At 45.5% G+C, this 16,311-nt stretch overlaps 1 protein-coding gene across 2 annotated transcripts in view; it reads right to left on the bottom strand.

Moving 5' to 3' along the window:
• The window catches only part of dspb (desmoplakin b), a 30,254-nt gene extending 17,674 nt beyond the window's left edge, over positions 1-12,580 (bottom strand). Inside the window, exons 1-4 of one of the 2 annotated variants that reach the window (XM_076988038.1) lie at positions 10,675-12,580; positions 4,098-4,194; positions 2,968-3,101; positions 1,192-1,321 (exon numbers count right to left, since the gene is read on the bottom strand). In XM_076988038.1, the coding sequence (XP_076844153.1) occupies positions 1,192-1,321; positions 2,968-3,101; positions 4,098-4,194; positions 10,675-10,721 (408 nt within the window). In that variant the 5' untranslated portion in view covers positions 10,722-12,580. Of the gene's footprint in view, positions 1-1,191; positions 1,322-2,967; positions 3,102-4,097; positions 4,195-5,986; positions 6,425-10,674 lie in introns of those variants that run through there. The other variant, XM_076988037.1, reaches the window with a different exon arrangement.
• Between the last annotated feature and the right edge of the window lie 3,731 nt (positions 12,581-16,311).

Raw genomic sequence — 16,311 nt, 5'->3', positions numbered from 1 at the left:
GTCAAAAATTCTCAGCCAATAGCAAACATCACTTGTCCATCCTGCCACAGTTCTGGGAAGGTTTGCCAATACAAACCAGGCAGGGCGACGGGGTGTAGTCTCCAACTGCCCTAACTGCCCCACGGTGGGTCTAATGAAACAGTAAGTGGTGGGGTGTGTGTGGATAATCCAGAAAACATGTTTGTCTCGACTGCATCACTTGCTGGTGAATCCCACGTCTGTTTGTGCAGCAGCCTGTTAATTATGCGGCCACACAGAACTCGATTGGTCCGTTTAAGCCGCGGAAAGTAAATCTCCCCTGACAGTTTGGTGGGTTAGGAATTTGTGGCATTCAAATGAAGACAAGGCAGATGGAGATAAGTGTGAAACAGACTGCCTCCTCCACCCCTGCACTCTACACCCCACACCCCTGCACTCTCCTCCACCCCCAACACTCTACACCCCACACCCCAACACTCTACACCCCACACCCCAACACTCTACACCCCACACCCCAACACTCTACACCCCACACCCCAACACTCTTTTTCATGGTTCCTTCACACATTTGTAGTCCTCTTCTGTGAACATCAGCAAAAAAATAAACTGTACAGTCCTTGTTGCTCAATGGTGTTGGTTGTGTGTGTGTGTGTGAGCGCGCGAGTGTGTGTGTGTGTGTGTGTGTGTGTGTGTGTGTGTGTGTGTGTGTGTGTGTGTGGTCTGCGGGGGAGCTGCACAGTGTTTCCTGCACTGAAGGGTTTAGATGTTTTCTACTCCAGCTGCTGCTGTTGTGACCTGCATGATAAAGTGTGTGATTCTACCCAGCACCCCACAAAGACTCGGGATTTAGACTCAGATTTACGGCCCTCTGGTCTTTGTGGTGGGGCTCCTGTATGGGGTTTATCTCCAGACTGGTCTTTGTTGGGCAGTAGAGCCCTTTTTCAACTGTTCTCTGCTAATGCAGCCATCTTGGCCGAGTAAACCAGTCAGCCTGTGGGGGTGATTGTTGAGGGTGATCTGGTGATCAGGGTGATCTGGTGATCGGGGGGGAGGGGGAGAGATCTGGTTATCAAGGTGATCTGGTGATGGGTGTGTGTGTGTGTGTGTGTGTGTGTGAGATCTGGTGATCGAGGGTGATTGGGATGATCTGGTGATCGGGGGGGTGATCTGGTGATCGGTGGGTGATCTGGTGATCGGCAACCTCGTCACTACCTTCTGCTGCGTGATCCAGGCGATGGCGTCGTGGAAACTGCGGCCAGCATCGTCCCAGCTGGCACTGCCCCGTCTCTTCCTGGTGAGAGCTGTGTGCACGTTACGCAGCTGCTCACAGCACTGCTCCACACTGCAGGGTGGGGCGGGTGGAGGAAAGGTGGAGGAAAGGTGGAGAGAGAGAGTAATCACTCCAGATAACACAGTGGCTGTGACAACACGCAGCTCAACCTCAGTGTTTATGTGCCCCATGTAGCAATGACTGGCTGCTCTGATTAAAGATGGAAACTCAAGTTTTGATGGAGAAATACACCCTGCTGCTGGTATCACTCTAAACTCTAGGGTGGAGAAGAGTGACATTCAGGCGCAGTGACACACTCTGTCACAGAGACCACTGCTGGCTGGATATTCTTCTGTGCTGCTGGTATTACTGCTGCTGATATTACTGTTGCTGGTATTATTCTAAACGGATACAATGGAAACCATAAATGACAGTGAAAGTTGACATTCTTCATCCTAGTCTCATTTTCATTTGTAACTGTTGAATTATGCAGCCAAGACTAAATGTCCAAATATTTTTACAATACACTTGTGTGGATGTGGCATCCACTCATAATCTTCTAAAATGTGTCCGGGACTCTGACACAGTCACAATCTTTAAATCTAGGTTGAAAACCCACTTATTTAGTTTAGCGTTTGATAATTAATATCCCCCCTTAGATAAAGGTACAGATCCAGGGGTTCATAGACAAAGGGTTTTATGGTAGACTGGGGCGCTGGTGCTGTCATCCTGTCACTGCTCGTGGTCACTCAAGTTTGTTGACAGTGCGGTGGACGGATGCCATTGTCTCAGGATGCCCCCAAGCCTATGTTACCTTCTGGTTCTGCCTTTTTAGCTAGGCTGTAATAGTTTAACTTAATGCCGGAGTTGCTGCCACACTCCTGAAATGTGTTTAATTTTATCTGTCCTCTATATGTCCTCATACAGAGCTAATTTTCCCTGTTTTATTTTCTCCACATGACTGCCCGCCTGCTCGAGGAAAAATGAGATGAGGAGAGACAAGCGAGTTATCCAGTGCCAGCCACCTCCTGCCTGACCGGATAAGCCTACACCAAGATGGACATTATTACATCTTTTCCTTTTCTTTATTTCTTTCTGTATAAATTGTTGTTGTTGTCATGGTGACCGGTGTCGGCCAGAGGAGGACGGGTTCCCCCCCTGAGTCTTGGTTCCTCTCAAGGTTTCTTCCTCATGCCCTTAGGGAGTTTTTCCTTGCCACTGTCGCCCTTGGCTTTCTCACTGGGGGCTAGGACTCGGCACTTGTAAAGCTGCTTTGTGACAACAACTGTTGTAAAAAGCGCTATATAAATAAAATTTGATTGATTCATCACCACTTTAGTCCTGGCCCTTTCTGACCATTACAGACCGTTACATTGGCTTCCTCTTCGTCTCTACGTCTTTCCACCAATAGTTCATTTCTGGTCAACACTTCTGCTGGTCAGTTATTATTGGAGTGGTGTACCACTAATGCCACCAGCGAACACACAGTGGACCACACACACCATTAGCATTGTTGTCATGGTTATTGGTGTTGAGCTGGAACAAAACTAAAGGGGTGAAAACATTTCAGTGCACTGATGAACTGAGGGGTCTTCCACCACCACAGAAGAGTATCCAGCCAGTGGTGGTCCTGCGTAGGTGTAGGTATGTGTGTGTGTGTGTGTGTGTGTGTGTGTGTGTGTGTGTGTGTGTGTGTGTGTGTACGTGGGAGAACTCACTTGAAGATCACACCATCATTGGGCTGGCCCATCTTTCTGAGCTCCATGGCGAAAACCTTCATCTGCTCGATGGTTTCACTGGCAGAAATCACACAGTGCTCGGCCTCTGCCACCGCCCGAGGACCATCGGCCCCCTGCAAGCCCAGAACCAGAACCACAACAGAGTCCACTACATCAAAACCAGCAACATAACACAGTTTACTACAGCAAAACCAGCACCACAACACTGAGTCCACTACATCAGAACCAGCACCACAACACAGTCCACTACAGTAAAACCAGCACCACAACACAGTCCACTACAGTAAAACCAGCACCACAACACTGAGTCCACTACAGTAAAACCAGCACCACAACACTGAGTCCACTACAGTAAAACCAGCACCATAACACAGTCCACTACAGTAAAACCAGCACCACAACACCGAGTCCACAGTGACCTTACAAGACACAATTTAACAAAACACCTCCACAGTGAACTTACAAGACAATTCAACAAAACACCACCGCAGTGAACTTACAAGACACAATTCAATAAAACACCACCACAGTGAACTTACAACAAGACAATTTAACAAAACACCACCACAGTGACCTTACAAGACACAATTCAATAAAACACCACCACAGTGAACTTACAACAAGACAATTCAACAAAACACCACCACAGTGAACTTACAACAAAACAATTCAACAGCACAATGGCAACAATCGTGCAACTGCATGACGGTAACACATGATACAACTGCACACTGAACCATGAGCACACAGTAACACCATGCTCTCAACTAACACACCACAATAGACACATGTAGCACTACACAAGCACACTATAGTCCAACAGTCAGCCTTCAACCACACACACACACACACACAACACACACCACCACCACACCCCATACAGTAATAGAACTGCCAGCACTCCCAGTAGAGCAGCATGGTTAATAAGTCACACTGAATGAATTACACAATATTAAAAGGAGTTACACTGGGCAGGTCTTCCCAGTCACAGACCATCAGGTCCACTGTTGTATGGCTGCTGCTATAGTTTCACTTTTAGATTGAGACAGTCAAAGAGATGGTGAGATAGGGATATAAACAGAGAAAGGGGTTGTGGTTTTCATGCTCACCGTCTGGAGTATAAAGTCCGCTTTCCGCAGAAACTCTTGGCACTGGTTCATGAGAATGGACACTCTCTGGTGCATCATGGCAGTGGGAGAGGAGGGGCTACAGAGGGAAGGGGTGTGGTCAGCATCAGCTACTCCTCCCACACATGCACCAGGCCAGTACATGTATTTTCACTTCTTGCTATCCGTAAATACCAACATTACACAGCTGGGGAATGTAAACAAAATCCCTGAACTGTACGTTACAGCGCAAGAAGTGATCTGCACATATTAACAGGGACAGAGGGAGTGAGACAGGGACAGAGGGAGTGAGACAGGGACAGAGGGAGTGAGACAGGGACAGAGGAATCTGTGCAGATCTTAGATGTGCCTAATTTGATTTAGTCTACAGTTCTATATTTTGTTTTTGTTCCATCAAAATGTATAAAATGTTAATGTTTGTACACAAAAACAAGCAATAAAGGCTCGTTTAAATACAAGAACAACATTCTTTGTTTTATATTTCACAGATTGTGTTTTTACTGTTTGGTTATAGGCATTACATTTACATTACTGAACTACTGAAGCTGAATTTCTTTAATCAGAACACTTGCTAACTTATTGTCTCTCATCCTCAGCCAAGTGACATCACCGGTGGGCGGAGCTACACAGGCCAGGTTCCCTCCCACCAAACCGCCCACTACAGGCAGTTACGTGATTTACAGTAAACACTGAGCAATCCAGGACTGGAGCTCCTTGGATGATTATAAGATACGTTTAATTCTCTGCACTTTGTACTTTCAAATAATAAAATAATTTTCCAGCTTGGACTATTTCATGCTAAATCGTGTCCAACTCATAAGCAGAGAGAGTAAATAATAATAAACCTAAATGTAACTACATCTCAGCAAACTGGAGAATCAAAGTGCAGAAAATGATTTAGCAAAGTAATATGATTGGAAACGCTAAGACTAAATTGCCTGTATAAGGTAATAATTGAAAAATATGCGAGGTAAACAAACGCACAGCTTTTAATAGGCTCATTCTGTTTGGAAATTTCTTGCAAATAATTTGTATTTAAGAATGTGCGTTGGGGACACAAGATAATTATGTCAGTTTTTAAACAGCAACTGATGTGAAGGTAGCTAAAACACTCCTCACGGGGTTGGGGAATAGGGAATAGGGTTAGGGAATAGGGTTAGAGGGTTAGGGAATAGGGTTAGGGGGTTTGGGTGTGGTTAGGGGATAGGGTTAGGGGGTTTGGGTGTGGTTAGGAAATAGGGTTAGGGGGTTAGGGAATAGGGTTAGAGGGTTAGGGAATAGGGTTAGGGGGTTTGGGTGTGGTTAGGGGATAGGGTTAGAGGGTTTGGGTGTGGTTAGGGAATAGGGTTAGAGGGTTAGGGAATAGGGTTAGAGGGTTTGGGTGTGGTTAGGGGATAGGGTTAGAGGGTTAGGGGGTTTGGGTGTGGTTAGGGAATAGGGTTAGGGGATGGGGGTGTAGTTAGGGAATAGGGGTTAGGGGTAACCCTACCACTTTTCCACGCAGATCGGGCTGGTTAATTAAATGTGTGTATCTGGAGCAACGGACCGGAGACTACACGACAAACATGATCCACTGAATGCAAATGCAATTTTGCGCGTGATTAACCATCACCATTCAGCCCTGCTGACTTTGGTGTGAAGTTTGAAGGTGGCGTATAGGGAACAACAGTAAACACGGGATACGTGTGTACCAGCGTGCTGGTCAGAGTCATGCCACTAAGAACCACATAGCGGTAGACCAGACAAGATCATTTGCCCCTTGGGGTAAAACCACCATCTTCACACCTAAACGTGCCCGGTACATCTCGAGCGGTTCCTCGGAACCCTGGACGTGTTTTCTGAGCTACACTGGTGCGCAGACCGAGACTTACGCCTGTGCTGTAGATGAGCCCCTGGTGAAGGTGTAGGTAAAGTCCTCGCCGTGCTCCGGTCCGTACACCGGTCCGTACACCGGTCCGTACCCCGGTCCGTGCTCCGGTCCGAACCCGTCCCCCCCCTGCACCACGTCGGCGCGAGCGTACTGGTAGTGTCCCGTCGCGAGCTCACTGCGCGAGCTGGCCCGCCGCCCGTACGTGTTCAGCGCCCGCTGCGAGCCGCTGAGACTCATGACTTAGTCCGAACCGAAGGACGTTTAAGGCTGAAGTGAACCCGCGACGTAAAACTTTACAATCCACAAGTTGCAGGTGCGGTGTCGAATGGCGGAGACACAAAGTTCAGCAGTGGAGTCCGGCCCCCCCCGCCTCGCGAGCGCCCCGACCTGTGTCGCGAGACGCGAACACGGAAGCGCTCCGGGTTTTATGGTACACACCTCCACTCATCCACCCATCCACCCCTCTACACCTCCACCGGGTCGTCCACACCTCTACACCTCCACCCATCCACCCCTCCACCGGGTCGTCCACACCTCCACCCCTCCACCGGGCTGTCCACACCCCTCTGGCGCATTCTCTCTTTCAGGAATAGAAACAGCCTTTTATCGTGTGTTTTTCAGGAAAAACAGGTTTATGTCGTAATGACTGATTTATTCAGTTGATGCTAATATTAACTGCGGCTCCATTTTACGTCTGTGTGCTGACACGGTTATATTTGATTCTGTTATTCTGCTGTACTAGCCTATTTTAAAGACGTGTGTTTGTGATTGTATTCCATGTCATGCGTGTTTGTGTCATTCCATAATACAACCGGTCACCCCCTACACCTCACCTACACAACCCCTACACCTCACCTACACAACCCCTACACCTCACCTACACAACACTCACCTACACAACACTCACCTACACAACCCCTACACCTCACCTACACAACCCCTACACTCACCTACACAACACTCACCTACACAACCCCTACACCTCACCTACACAACCCCTACACCTCACCTACACAACACTCACCTACACAACCCCTACACCTCACCTACACAACCCCTACACTCACCTACACAACCCCTACACCTCAAATAACACATCATGTGTGTTTTTTTCTTACTGTGAAGCCACTGACACAAGTTTTTGTTCCCGGGTGTGCCCAAGCACGCCGTCACCTCCAAACACCCTGCTGTAATATTTCTCACCCTCATGTATGAATGAGCCTGTCCGTCTGACCCCGGGTCACACACATATGCAGCGCGAGACAGGAATATCACCCAGCACTCCTGCACGCGGCTCTGGGCACATTCCTGGCACAGCACGCCGGGGCTTGACGCTAACATTCCTGTACGGAATAGTAACCGCTCTCGGTTAAATTGCCATTTAATACACTGCTTCTAAGAGCTTGTCTCAAAATAATTAGCATTCAATTACAATGTTCGTCTATGTGTATGCGCAGACATCTGCATGTGTGCACAGATTTGCTATAGCCTAAATTTATATATATTTTAAATGATTAGTAGTAAGCAGTAAATTTATGGGTTAGGGTTTATTAGGGTTTATGGGTTATGGTTACACTTAGGGTTTATGGGTTTATGGTTCTTAATGCATGCACTGATCCAGAACCCGTATTGTGTTTTCAGCGTTTCTTGAGCACTCATAGTGCTGCACAGATATCAGGGCAGAAAAAAACGTCGATTTGCCTCTGACAGTTGACGATGTGAATTTTAGGCGTTGCTGTCATCACTTGCCCTGCAGTCAGTGCCCTGGAGACTCTTATACAGTTGTGCAATAACTGAAGTTTTGGGAAAAGACTCCAGAATCTGCCCTTCCTAGCAGATATGACACACTGCAACACCTCCCAGTTACACCTCCCAGTTACACTTCCCAGTTACACCGCCCAGTTACACTGCCCAGTTACAAAAAATATCCTAAATAGTCCAAAATATCTACACTAAGCGTGTCCAAGTGCACTAAGGTGATTTATATGCTTGCATTCACCTCCAGGACAAAGGGTTAATTGTTCTTATAAGTTATCATCAGCATTGTTTCAGACTGCAGAGACTCCGTGCCTTGATACAGTGTTCATACAGTCATGGTGTTTCCAAAACATTTGCTTTAATACCCATATTTTTTTCTATGAATTTGACAAGAATAGGTTATTTTTGAAAGCTAGGTTAAAAACAGCAGATTCATAATATGACAGGGTCTCTGATCAGTGTGACAGATGGTTAACTTTAATAGCATACCTCTCTCTTTCTCTCTCTCTCACACACACCTTTAACCATTAAATATTCCTCTGACAAGTCCAGACATCTTTCTCACTTACATAGGCATAATTGCTTAACTGGCAGATAATGCCTTTGAGGGGTTTCTAGAACATCACCTGATGACACAAGAATCCCTCCAGCTGTTCTCCTGAGTTTAGGTACAGAGGGCCAGTGGTACTGGACTTACAGGACAAGCTTTTCTAGTATGTTGTGTTACCAATCAGGTTGTTCAATCAGAGTGTATGTGTTACCAATCAGGTTGATGGATAATACCTATGGAGAGAGGAGTCATTCTTCTTCCCGTGTGCACTTAAATAATGTAGGTTATTGTTCCTCCTTTTGTTTTATATTGTCAACAAACCCAGTACACAGACACACTATTAGCATCCTGCTTCATAGCCAGATTGATCTCAGATATAAAACCTTGATGCTTGCTTACAAAGCCAAAAACGGACTGGCCCCTCCCTACATGATGTCCATGGTCAAAGCCGATCCGTACAGCGAACACTCAGAACCTCAAGCTTGGCTCGACTCGAAACTCCATGCTTAAAGTATCATGGAAGACAAAGCTCCAGACTATTCTCCGTCCTGACTCCAAGATGGTGGAACGATCTTCCATTAGCTGCTAGGACTGCAGAGTCTATTGATGTCTTCAAGCGTAGACTGAAGACCCACCTGTTTGTTGAGTTCTTACCAGAGCACTAACTCAGCTGATACCACTTGCTGTTGTTCTTAAATTGTATGTCTGTCTATGGTTATTTGTGCTTCTTGGGAAACGTTTAACTTGGAAAACACTAGGTAATGACATTGACTCCTGTAGTTTAGTAGTAGTCTGACTGGTATCTTGAATTCTGGCCTATCTGTACTATTACCTAGGATGAATTCTGTGATCAGATGCAAAGCTGACTTTGACTTTAAGTGCTCGGGTTAGGTGTTAGATCAGTGTTAGTCTTAGGGTTAGGTGTTAGGGTTAGGTGCTAGGTGTTAGGGTCAGTGTTAGTATTAGGGTTAGGTGTTAGTATTAGGATTAGATAAGGTACCTTGTAGTGAAGCTAAACACTATGATTTGGTGTTTTTGTTAAGGTGCAGATCTTTTAGAGATTTTGGCAGGGAGGAATTGACATGCAAACGCACATCACAACAGAGTAAAAGTGAAAGTACAAGCTGGCTGCTCAAATTTGGTCAAGTTTGTGCATTTCTGATCTGTTATTGAGGAAGATCTCACAGCCTGGAGGGAGCAGCTCGTCCTTTAATAGAGGAGTGATGGCGTCAGACTTGGAGGTGCTGACCTGCTTGCCATCTTCTTCACACTCAGCTGCAAAACACTCATCTGAGTGTTGAAGGCCTCCAGCAGAAGCTGTCTGGTCCTCATCTTCCCTGCCCTATCACACCCATGAATATTACAACCAGCAGTGGTAACATGGCACCCTTGGCGGAGTCCAATGGCCTCACTGAACAAACTTGTTCACGCCGAGAATGCGGACATGTCTTACATTCCCAGAATACAACGATCAAATTATCTGAATGATTATCCACTCTATACTTCTAGAGCACCTTTCACAGACCATCTGGCCCACACTCACATTCCTCTCCAGATCCATAAAGTACATTGTTGCTTTAGTTGGGAATGACGCAGCGGACCACGTGGCCCACAGGCCTTGAGTTTGACACCTGTGCTTTAGTGGGAAGCTGCACGCTGGTGCGGTGTGGGGGTGGATGAGGTCCGTCCAGCATTCGAGGGGTCCTGGATGTTGGGGACTGTCTTAGCTAACACACCTTTCTCAGGATCGTAGATTGTAGAGATTCCACTGATCCAATACCACATATTGGAATCGGGCTGATATTAGTAAAAAATGTTGGATCAGATATCAGGAGAAAGTTTTAAGTTTTTACAGTCCAGCCTGATAACAGAGCAGCTGTTTAGCACTGAAATTCACAAGAAGAATGTGGAATTACAGTGGCATTCAGGAGGAAAAAACACAGATGAACTATTGTATAAAGTTCAATGAGTGAGGTAGCTGTACTGAGCAGAGAGAGAGAGAGAGAGAGAGAGAGTGAGAGTGAGAGAGAGAGGGAGAGAGTGAGAGTGAGAGAGAGAGGGAGAGGAAGAGGGAGAGAGAGAAAGAAAAAGAGAGAGAGTGTGAGAGAAAGAGAGAGAGGAAGAGGGAGAGAGAGAGGGAGAGAGTAAATAGTGTGTATGTATGTAAATACAGTACACCTGATACCAAGATGACAATAACTATCACCTCACTAAGAGACACTGTGTGACTGTTTTTTTTATTGATATTTAGTTTCATATCCATGCATGTTATTTGTAAATATATATAGACAACAATCGAAGTTTCAGCCAAACAGCCACAGTTCCATAGTAGATTTAAATGAAAAAAAAAGACCAAGACTGCCCTGGTCACACATTCCTACCCCGCTGGACAGGTGGAACAGGAGAGCTGGTGCAGTTTTGCCTTCATGTGAGTCTCCGGGTGTCTTATTCGTGCTGGGGGAGCCAGGCTGCATTAGGCTCAGGTTAGGTTTTGTCAGGTTTTGTTCACTGATATAGATCCTCCCTTGGGGGGAGTGAAGGGGTGTGTGTGTGTGTTGTTTTGCTGAGTCTGATCTGGTCTTGGTGAGTCTGATCTGATCATGTTACCAAAACCTGACACTCCCTGTAGGCCAGAGATGTGCGTTTGTGTTGATCTGTTGAACTCTCACAACTCACTGGATCTGTTCAGTGAAAACAACTCACTGGATTTGCTTGTTACAGCAAACCAAAGGTTTCCACGTATCAATCTATAGATAAATGTAATGTTGATAATCAAACTTTAACCTGTTTTGAAGATGTCAATTGCAACTACATTTGTAGTGTAGGTCAATAATAATTGTATTAATTTCAGGCTATATGTATGTCAGTAATTCATTGTGGAATGACACTTCAATATAGCATAGCATGCTTTTATTTCATACACATGAAATACTATTAGGGCAAGAATCCCTTGACCCACTTATAGACCTTAGTACACCACAGACTGCTGCCCTTGACAGCACTGGGAAATTACTGTAGGTATTTACTGTAGGTATTTACTGTAGGTATTTCTCCTCTTGAATGGGTGATGCAGGAAGCTGATATTCTGTCTGCGGGCGGCTGGGTGTGGGTGTGTGTGTGTGTGTGTGTGTGTGTGTGTGTGTGTGTGTGGGTGGGAGAAGTGACAGAAGGATCACATCTATATAACAGATGAGTGTGTGCTGATTCTCTGCTCACGTCTCCCTGTGAGGAGCACCACACCTCTCCTCCCGGGGAGGCCGGGCACATTCTCCCGTGGCTGAGCTCAGTGCTGCGTCTGAGGTTCAGCTACACCGCGGTCACAGCGGTCTTCGTCTCCACGTACAGCTCCCTCATTTATAATGAATGTCAAACTGTGCTGTGAGGGCAAAAACAAGAATGAGATCAAGAAGCATTCTGGGGCATTAAACACACACAAGAATAAAAATGCGGATTCCCTTAGTCTAACACTTCTGTGGCTTATGTGGCAAAGTTGCTTCCTTATTAAACCTGCTATTTATTTTTAAACCTACTAAAGTTTCATTATTAGAAACCGTTTTTAAAAGTTTAATTTAACAAGGCACCAATTTCCAAACCCCCTCATTCATATGTTATAATGTCGTTTAATGCGTTTGCTTATACATAAACTGTGAGAGAAGTCTGCAATGTCACAGCGTTCACACCATGGATCTAATTCACTTTCCCATTTGATGTGTGATCAATCTTGCTGACACGGGCATGTTCAGCGATCAGACGTACATTCATGGACTATCAGACCAATTATGTTCAGTCTAATATTATCCAACTTTCACCGTAGAAAATAATACGTCAATCGTTACATTTGAAAATTCAGTTCATCATCAGTTGTCTATATGCCTTTGTAAAGTATTTTAAATATTATAATGCACTGCATTATATACAGTTCCTTTGTAATTAGCCTATAAGTTACAAACAACAAAGGGAGCAAGCACTGGATTTGCTCCCAGGGTGGCCAGTATATCGGGGTGGACACTCCTGCAGTAAACAGTCTCTAACTCCACCAGAACGCGCCTCTCCTACAGGAACGGCGCCCTCTTGTGGCACAAACCCGGCGTCGCAGACGCACACAATGTCAAACAATTCGTGTGAAAGATTTCCTGGTTCCTGGTATATTTCAGTCCTCCTGCACCGACCGCTCGTGCTCAGTTTTTATCGCGTCCAACTCCCAGCACACGTGATGAAGGTGCTGAAGACTCCTGAATGTTCACGCGGTCACTCAACACGCGCCGTCTCTCCGCGCTCGTGCGCTCCCTGCGGAGTAGTCACGTGGTGACGGTCTGCAGAAACGCCTTACAACGTCAGCACGCAGTATTACGTGTGTCCGCAGTAGTCACGTGGTGCAGAAACGCCTTACAACGTCAGCACGCAGCATTACGTGTGTCGCATGTCTTTGTTTTGACCAGAGACCGTACGTATATATATATACATACGGTTTTGACAGCACTAACCAAACTGCTGAACTGAATCTACCGGTCATATATACAAATGTGTTGACTGAGCAGTTTGATAAAATGTATATCAAGATAATTAACATTTGCCATTTAGATAAAGCGAACAAGCCGTCTGATTTTTATTGTATTATTCTCCCCTGTAAAGGTCGAAGAATATAAAGGAAATAAAGATAAAGGAAATATGCTTTACAAATGAAATTGTTTTACATTGTTTTCACGTTACACTTCTCATTTATTTCTGTAGTGCGCACCCTAGTGGTATTTATTATTTATTACTTACTGCAAAGTCAGCGTCAGCGTCATCGCCATCCAATTTAGACAAGTCATTTCTCTCTATCTCTCTCTCTCTCTCTCTCTCTCTCTCTCTCTCTCTCTATATATATATATATATATATATATATATATATATATATATATATATATATATATATATATATATATATATATATCTTTCTCTGTATATCTCTTTCTCTGTATCTCTCTCTCTATATATTTTTCTTTGTATATATCTCTCTGTATATCTCTCTGTATCTCTCTATGTAGATTACTGTAGCATGGCTAATCTGGAGTTTTGTTTCGGTGATGTAGATATTAACACAGCTCATTCTGCTATGGTTTAATCTAGACTGGTTTGTAAAACTTTGAGCCTCGTCAGTCAGGATTTAACACACATCATAGTACTGAAACGTCTCTGCTGACTGACATAAATGAGCTTTTACTGTTGAAACTGGACACCATGTTCCCCTCCTGTTTGTGGCTTCAAAACTGTTAATCACACTGTATTGCTATTCTGTGTTCTGTTGGTATTACAGGGGTTGGTTTAGATTGGATGGGGTCATACCTTAGCAAGACAAATCAATAACTGACCCTGTCACTCAGGTGTGTCCCAAGGTACGAGTCCTTCACCCTCTCTCATTATTATTTACATGTTGCATATTGGACAAATGATCTGTAACCAAGATCTTAGCTTTCATTGTTATGCAGGTGACCTACAATTCTATCTAAGGTCCAATTACATTCCCAGTATCAATCCACCTGTCTGGTACATGTTACCAGCAAATATACACATGACTCTCAGACTCTGGCTGTGTGTTATTACACACTGATAAAACTGAAATTTTTCTAGTAGTGCACAAATCAATAGTCTCCTAATTGTCCAGGTTTGAGATTAAAATTGTAGCTATAACTGTAAATCCCACCCAAGTTGAAACTGTGACAGGTTTGGGGTCCTTCTCCAGATTCCTCATGTTTCATTAACCTTGTCTCTTTGTCTTTGCACTGCGTATCAGTGAAGCTAAACTCTGGTCTATGTACTGAACACATTCTCTACTGTAATTCTATTTTTACAGTAAAGGGGTTCCTGACAAATATCTAAACAAACCTCATTACAGCGCTGGACTGTACTACAGTCTCTCTTGTGTAGCGCTGGACTGTACTACAGTCTCTCTTGTGTAGCGCTGGACTGTACTACAGTCTCTCTTGTGTAGTGCTGTACTGTACTACAGTCTCTCTTGTGTAGTGCTGGACTGTACTACAGTCTCTCTTCAGCAGTGTTCCACTGTTACTGCTCTAAAATCTCAATTTAAGACTTTTCATTCAACACTATTCTTCTTTGTCTCCTTGACCCCCTCCCTTTTTCCCTCTATCTCAGGTTCTTTGTTAAGTGACCTTGGGTATAAGAAAGGTGCTATATAAATCTAAATAAATGAGGTTTTCATTAACTGGAGAGCAGAGTGAGTTGGCCTCTCTGATGCAGTATTGGTTCAGATCTTACTGTGCTACCTTTTGTACACCCCCTATATCAATATCGGTGTGTATACACATATATTCACCTAGCTGATATAATTAACTGATACAACATTTGCTTCCATTGGTATAGAGATGACCGCAGCTGATCCTGTCCTTAGCCAAACCCCACGTCAACAAGTCTATAGGATTCTTGCAGAGCTGGACAGGTGACACTAACCTTGGGACATCCTAGAAAGCTGAGAGGACAGATGTAGTTATTTATTCTGTGACTATAAGTATCTTAAGTATTACATCAAGGTGGTAAACTTATACCTATTTTTGTTTAATCTGGAATTTTTGCAATACTGGTTAATCTTGTCAAACCAGCTCCATTAATAATCTGTGATCATTTGAGAATGTTGCAGCTGGAAACCCTCACACTCCCTCACACACCCTCACACTCCCTCACACACCCTCACACACCCTCACACTCCCTCACACACCCTCATACTCCCTCACACACCCTCACACACCCTCACACTCCCTCACACACCCTCACACTCCCTCACACACCCTCACACTCCCTCACACTCCCTCACACACCCTCATACTCCCTCACACTCCCTCACACACCCTCACACTCCCTCACACACCCTCATACTCCCTCACACACCCTCACACTCCCTCACACACCCTCACACACCCTCATACTCCCTCATACTCCCTCACACACCCTCACACTCCCTCACACACCCTCACACTCCCTCACACTCCCTCACACTCCCTCACACACCCTCACACTCCCTCATACTCCCTCACACTCCCTCACTCACCCTCACACTCCCTCACACACCCTCACACTCCCTCACACTCCCTCACACTCCCTCACACACCCTCATACTCTCTCATACTCCCTCACACACCCTCACACTCCCTCACACACCCTCACACTCCCTCACACTCCCTCACACACCCTCACACACCCTCATACTCCCTCATACTCCCTCACACACCCTCACACTCCCTCACACACCCTCACACACCCTCACACTCCCTCACACACCCTCACACTCCCTCACACTCCCTCACACACCCTCACACTCCCTCACACACCCTCACACTCCCTCATACTCCCTCACACTCCCTCACACACCCTCACACTCCCTCACACACCCTCACACTCCCTCACACTCCCTCACACACCCTCACAACACCTCAAACGTCTCCCTGTGCCACTCCTCTCAGAGTACTGCAGTATCACAACAGCTTTTAATAGTCTTTAATGTCTCCATTGTTTTGCCCTTTATACGTTAGTGATCAGGTTGTGTGTTTAAGGCCTTTGAACAGGAATCTGCTGTTGAGCCCACAGTGGCGTAAGAGCGTAGGTTTGTTGATCTGAGCCCAGAGGACCCAGAGGAACCAGAGGAAGACATCAGTGCCTCATAAAAGCACCCTAAAACACATTGTGATGGGGGTCAGAGACTTGACCCATCACCTGGACTGCACTTTAGAGTATGTACACATGCATGTAGATGGAATAACTCACCAGGTGTCCTGTCCTCGGGGGGGGAGGGCCGTCTTCTAGGGCTTCCCTGGTGTTGGCCGGTAGAGCCCACGGTCGGCAGTAGAACGGGGAAGACGGGTCCTACTGATCCTGTAGGAGGAGGACAGGGAAAGACAGGAGGTCATAACAGAATGTGATGTTTAACAAATAATGTCATACTATCATGTTCATAGTATCATAGGTGTTCCAACAGGCGACGCATGTGGTCCCGCTCCAAGATGTTGGTAGAGGCTAACAAG

Source organism: Brachyhypopomus gauderio, unplaced genomic scaffold (assembly GCF_052324685.1).
Source record: "Brachyhypopomus gauderio isolate BG-103 unplaced genomic scaffold, BGAUD_0.2 sc60, whole genome shotgun sequence".
NCBI classification, from domain to species: Eukaryota; Metazoa; Chordata; class Actinopteri; order Gymnotiformes; family Hypopomidae; genus Brachyhypopomus; species Brachyhypopomus gauderio.
The sequence above is the reverse complement of the archived record's forward strand: the minus strand, read 5'-3'. Positions and strand labels throughout refer to the sequence as shown.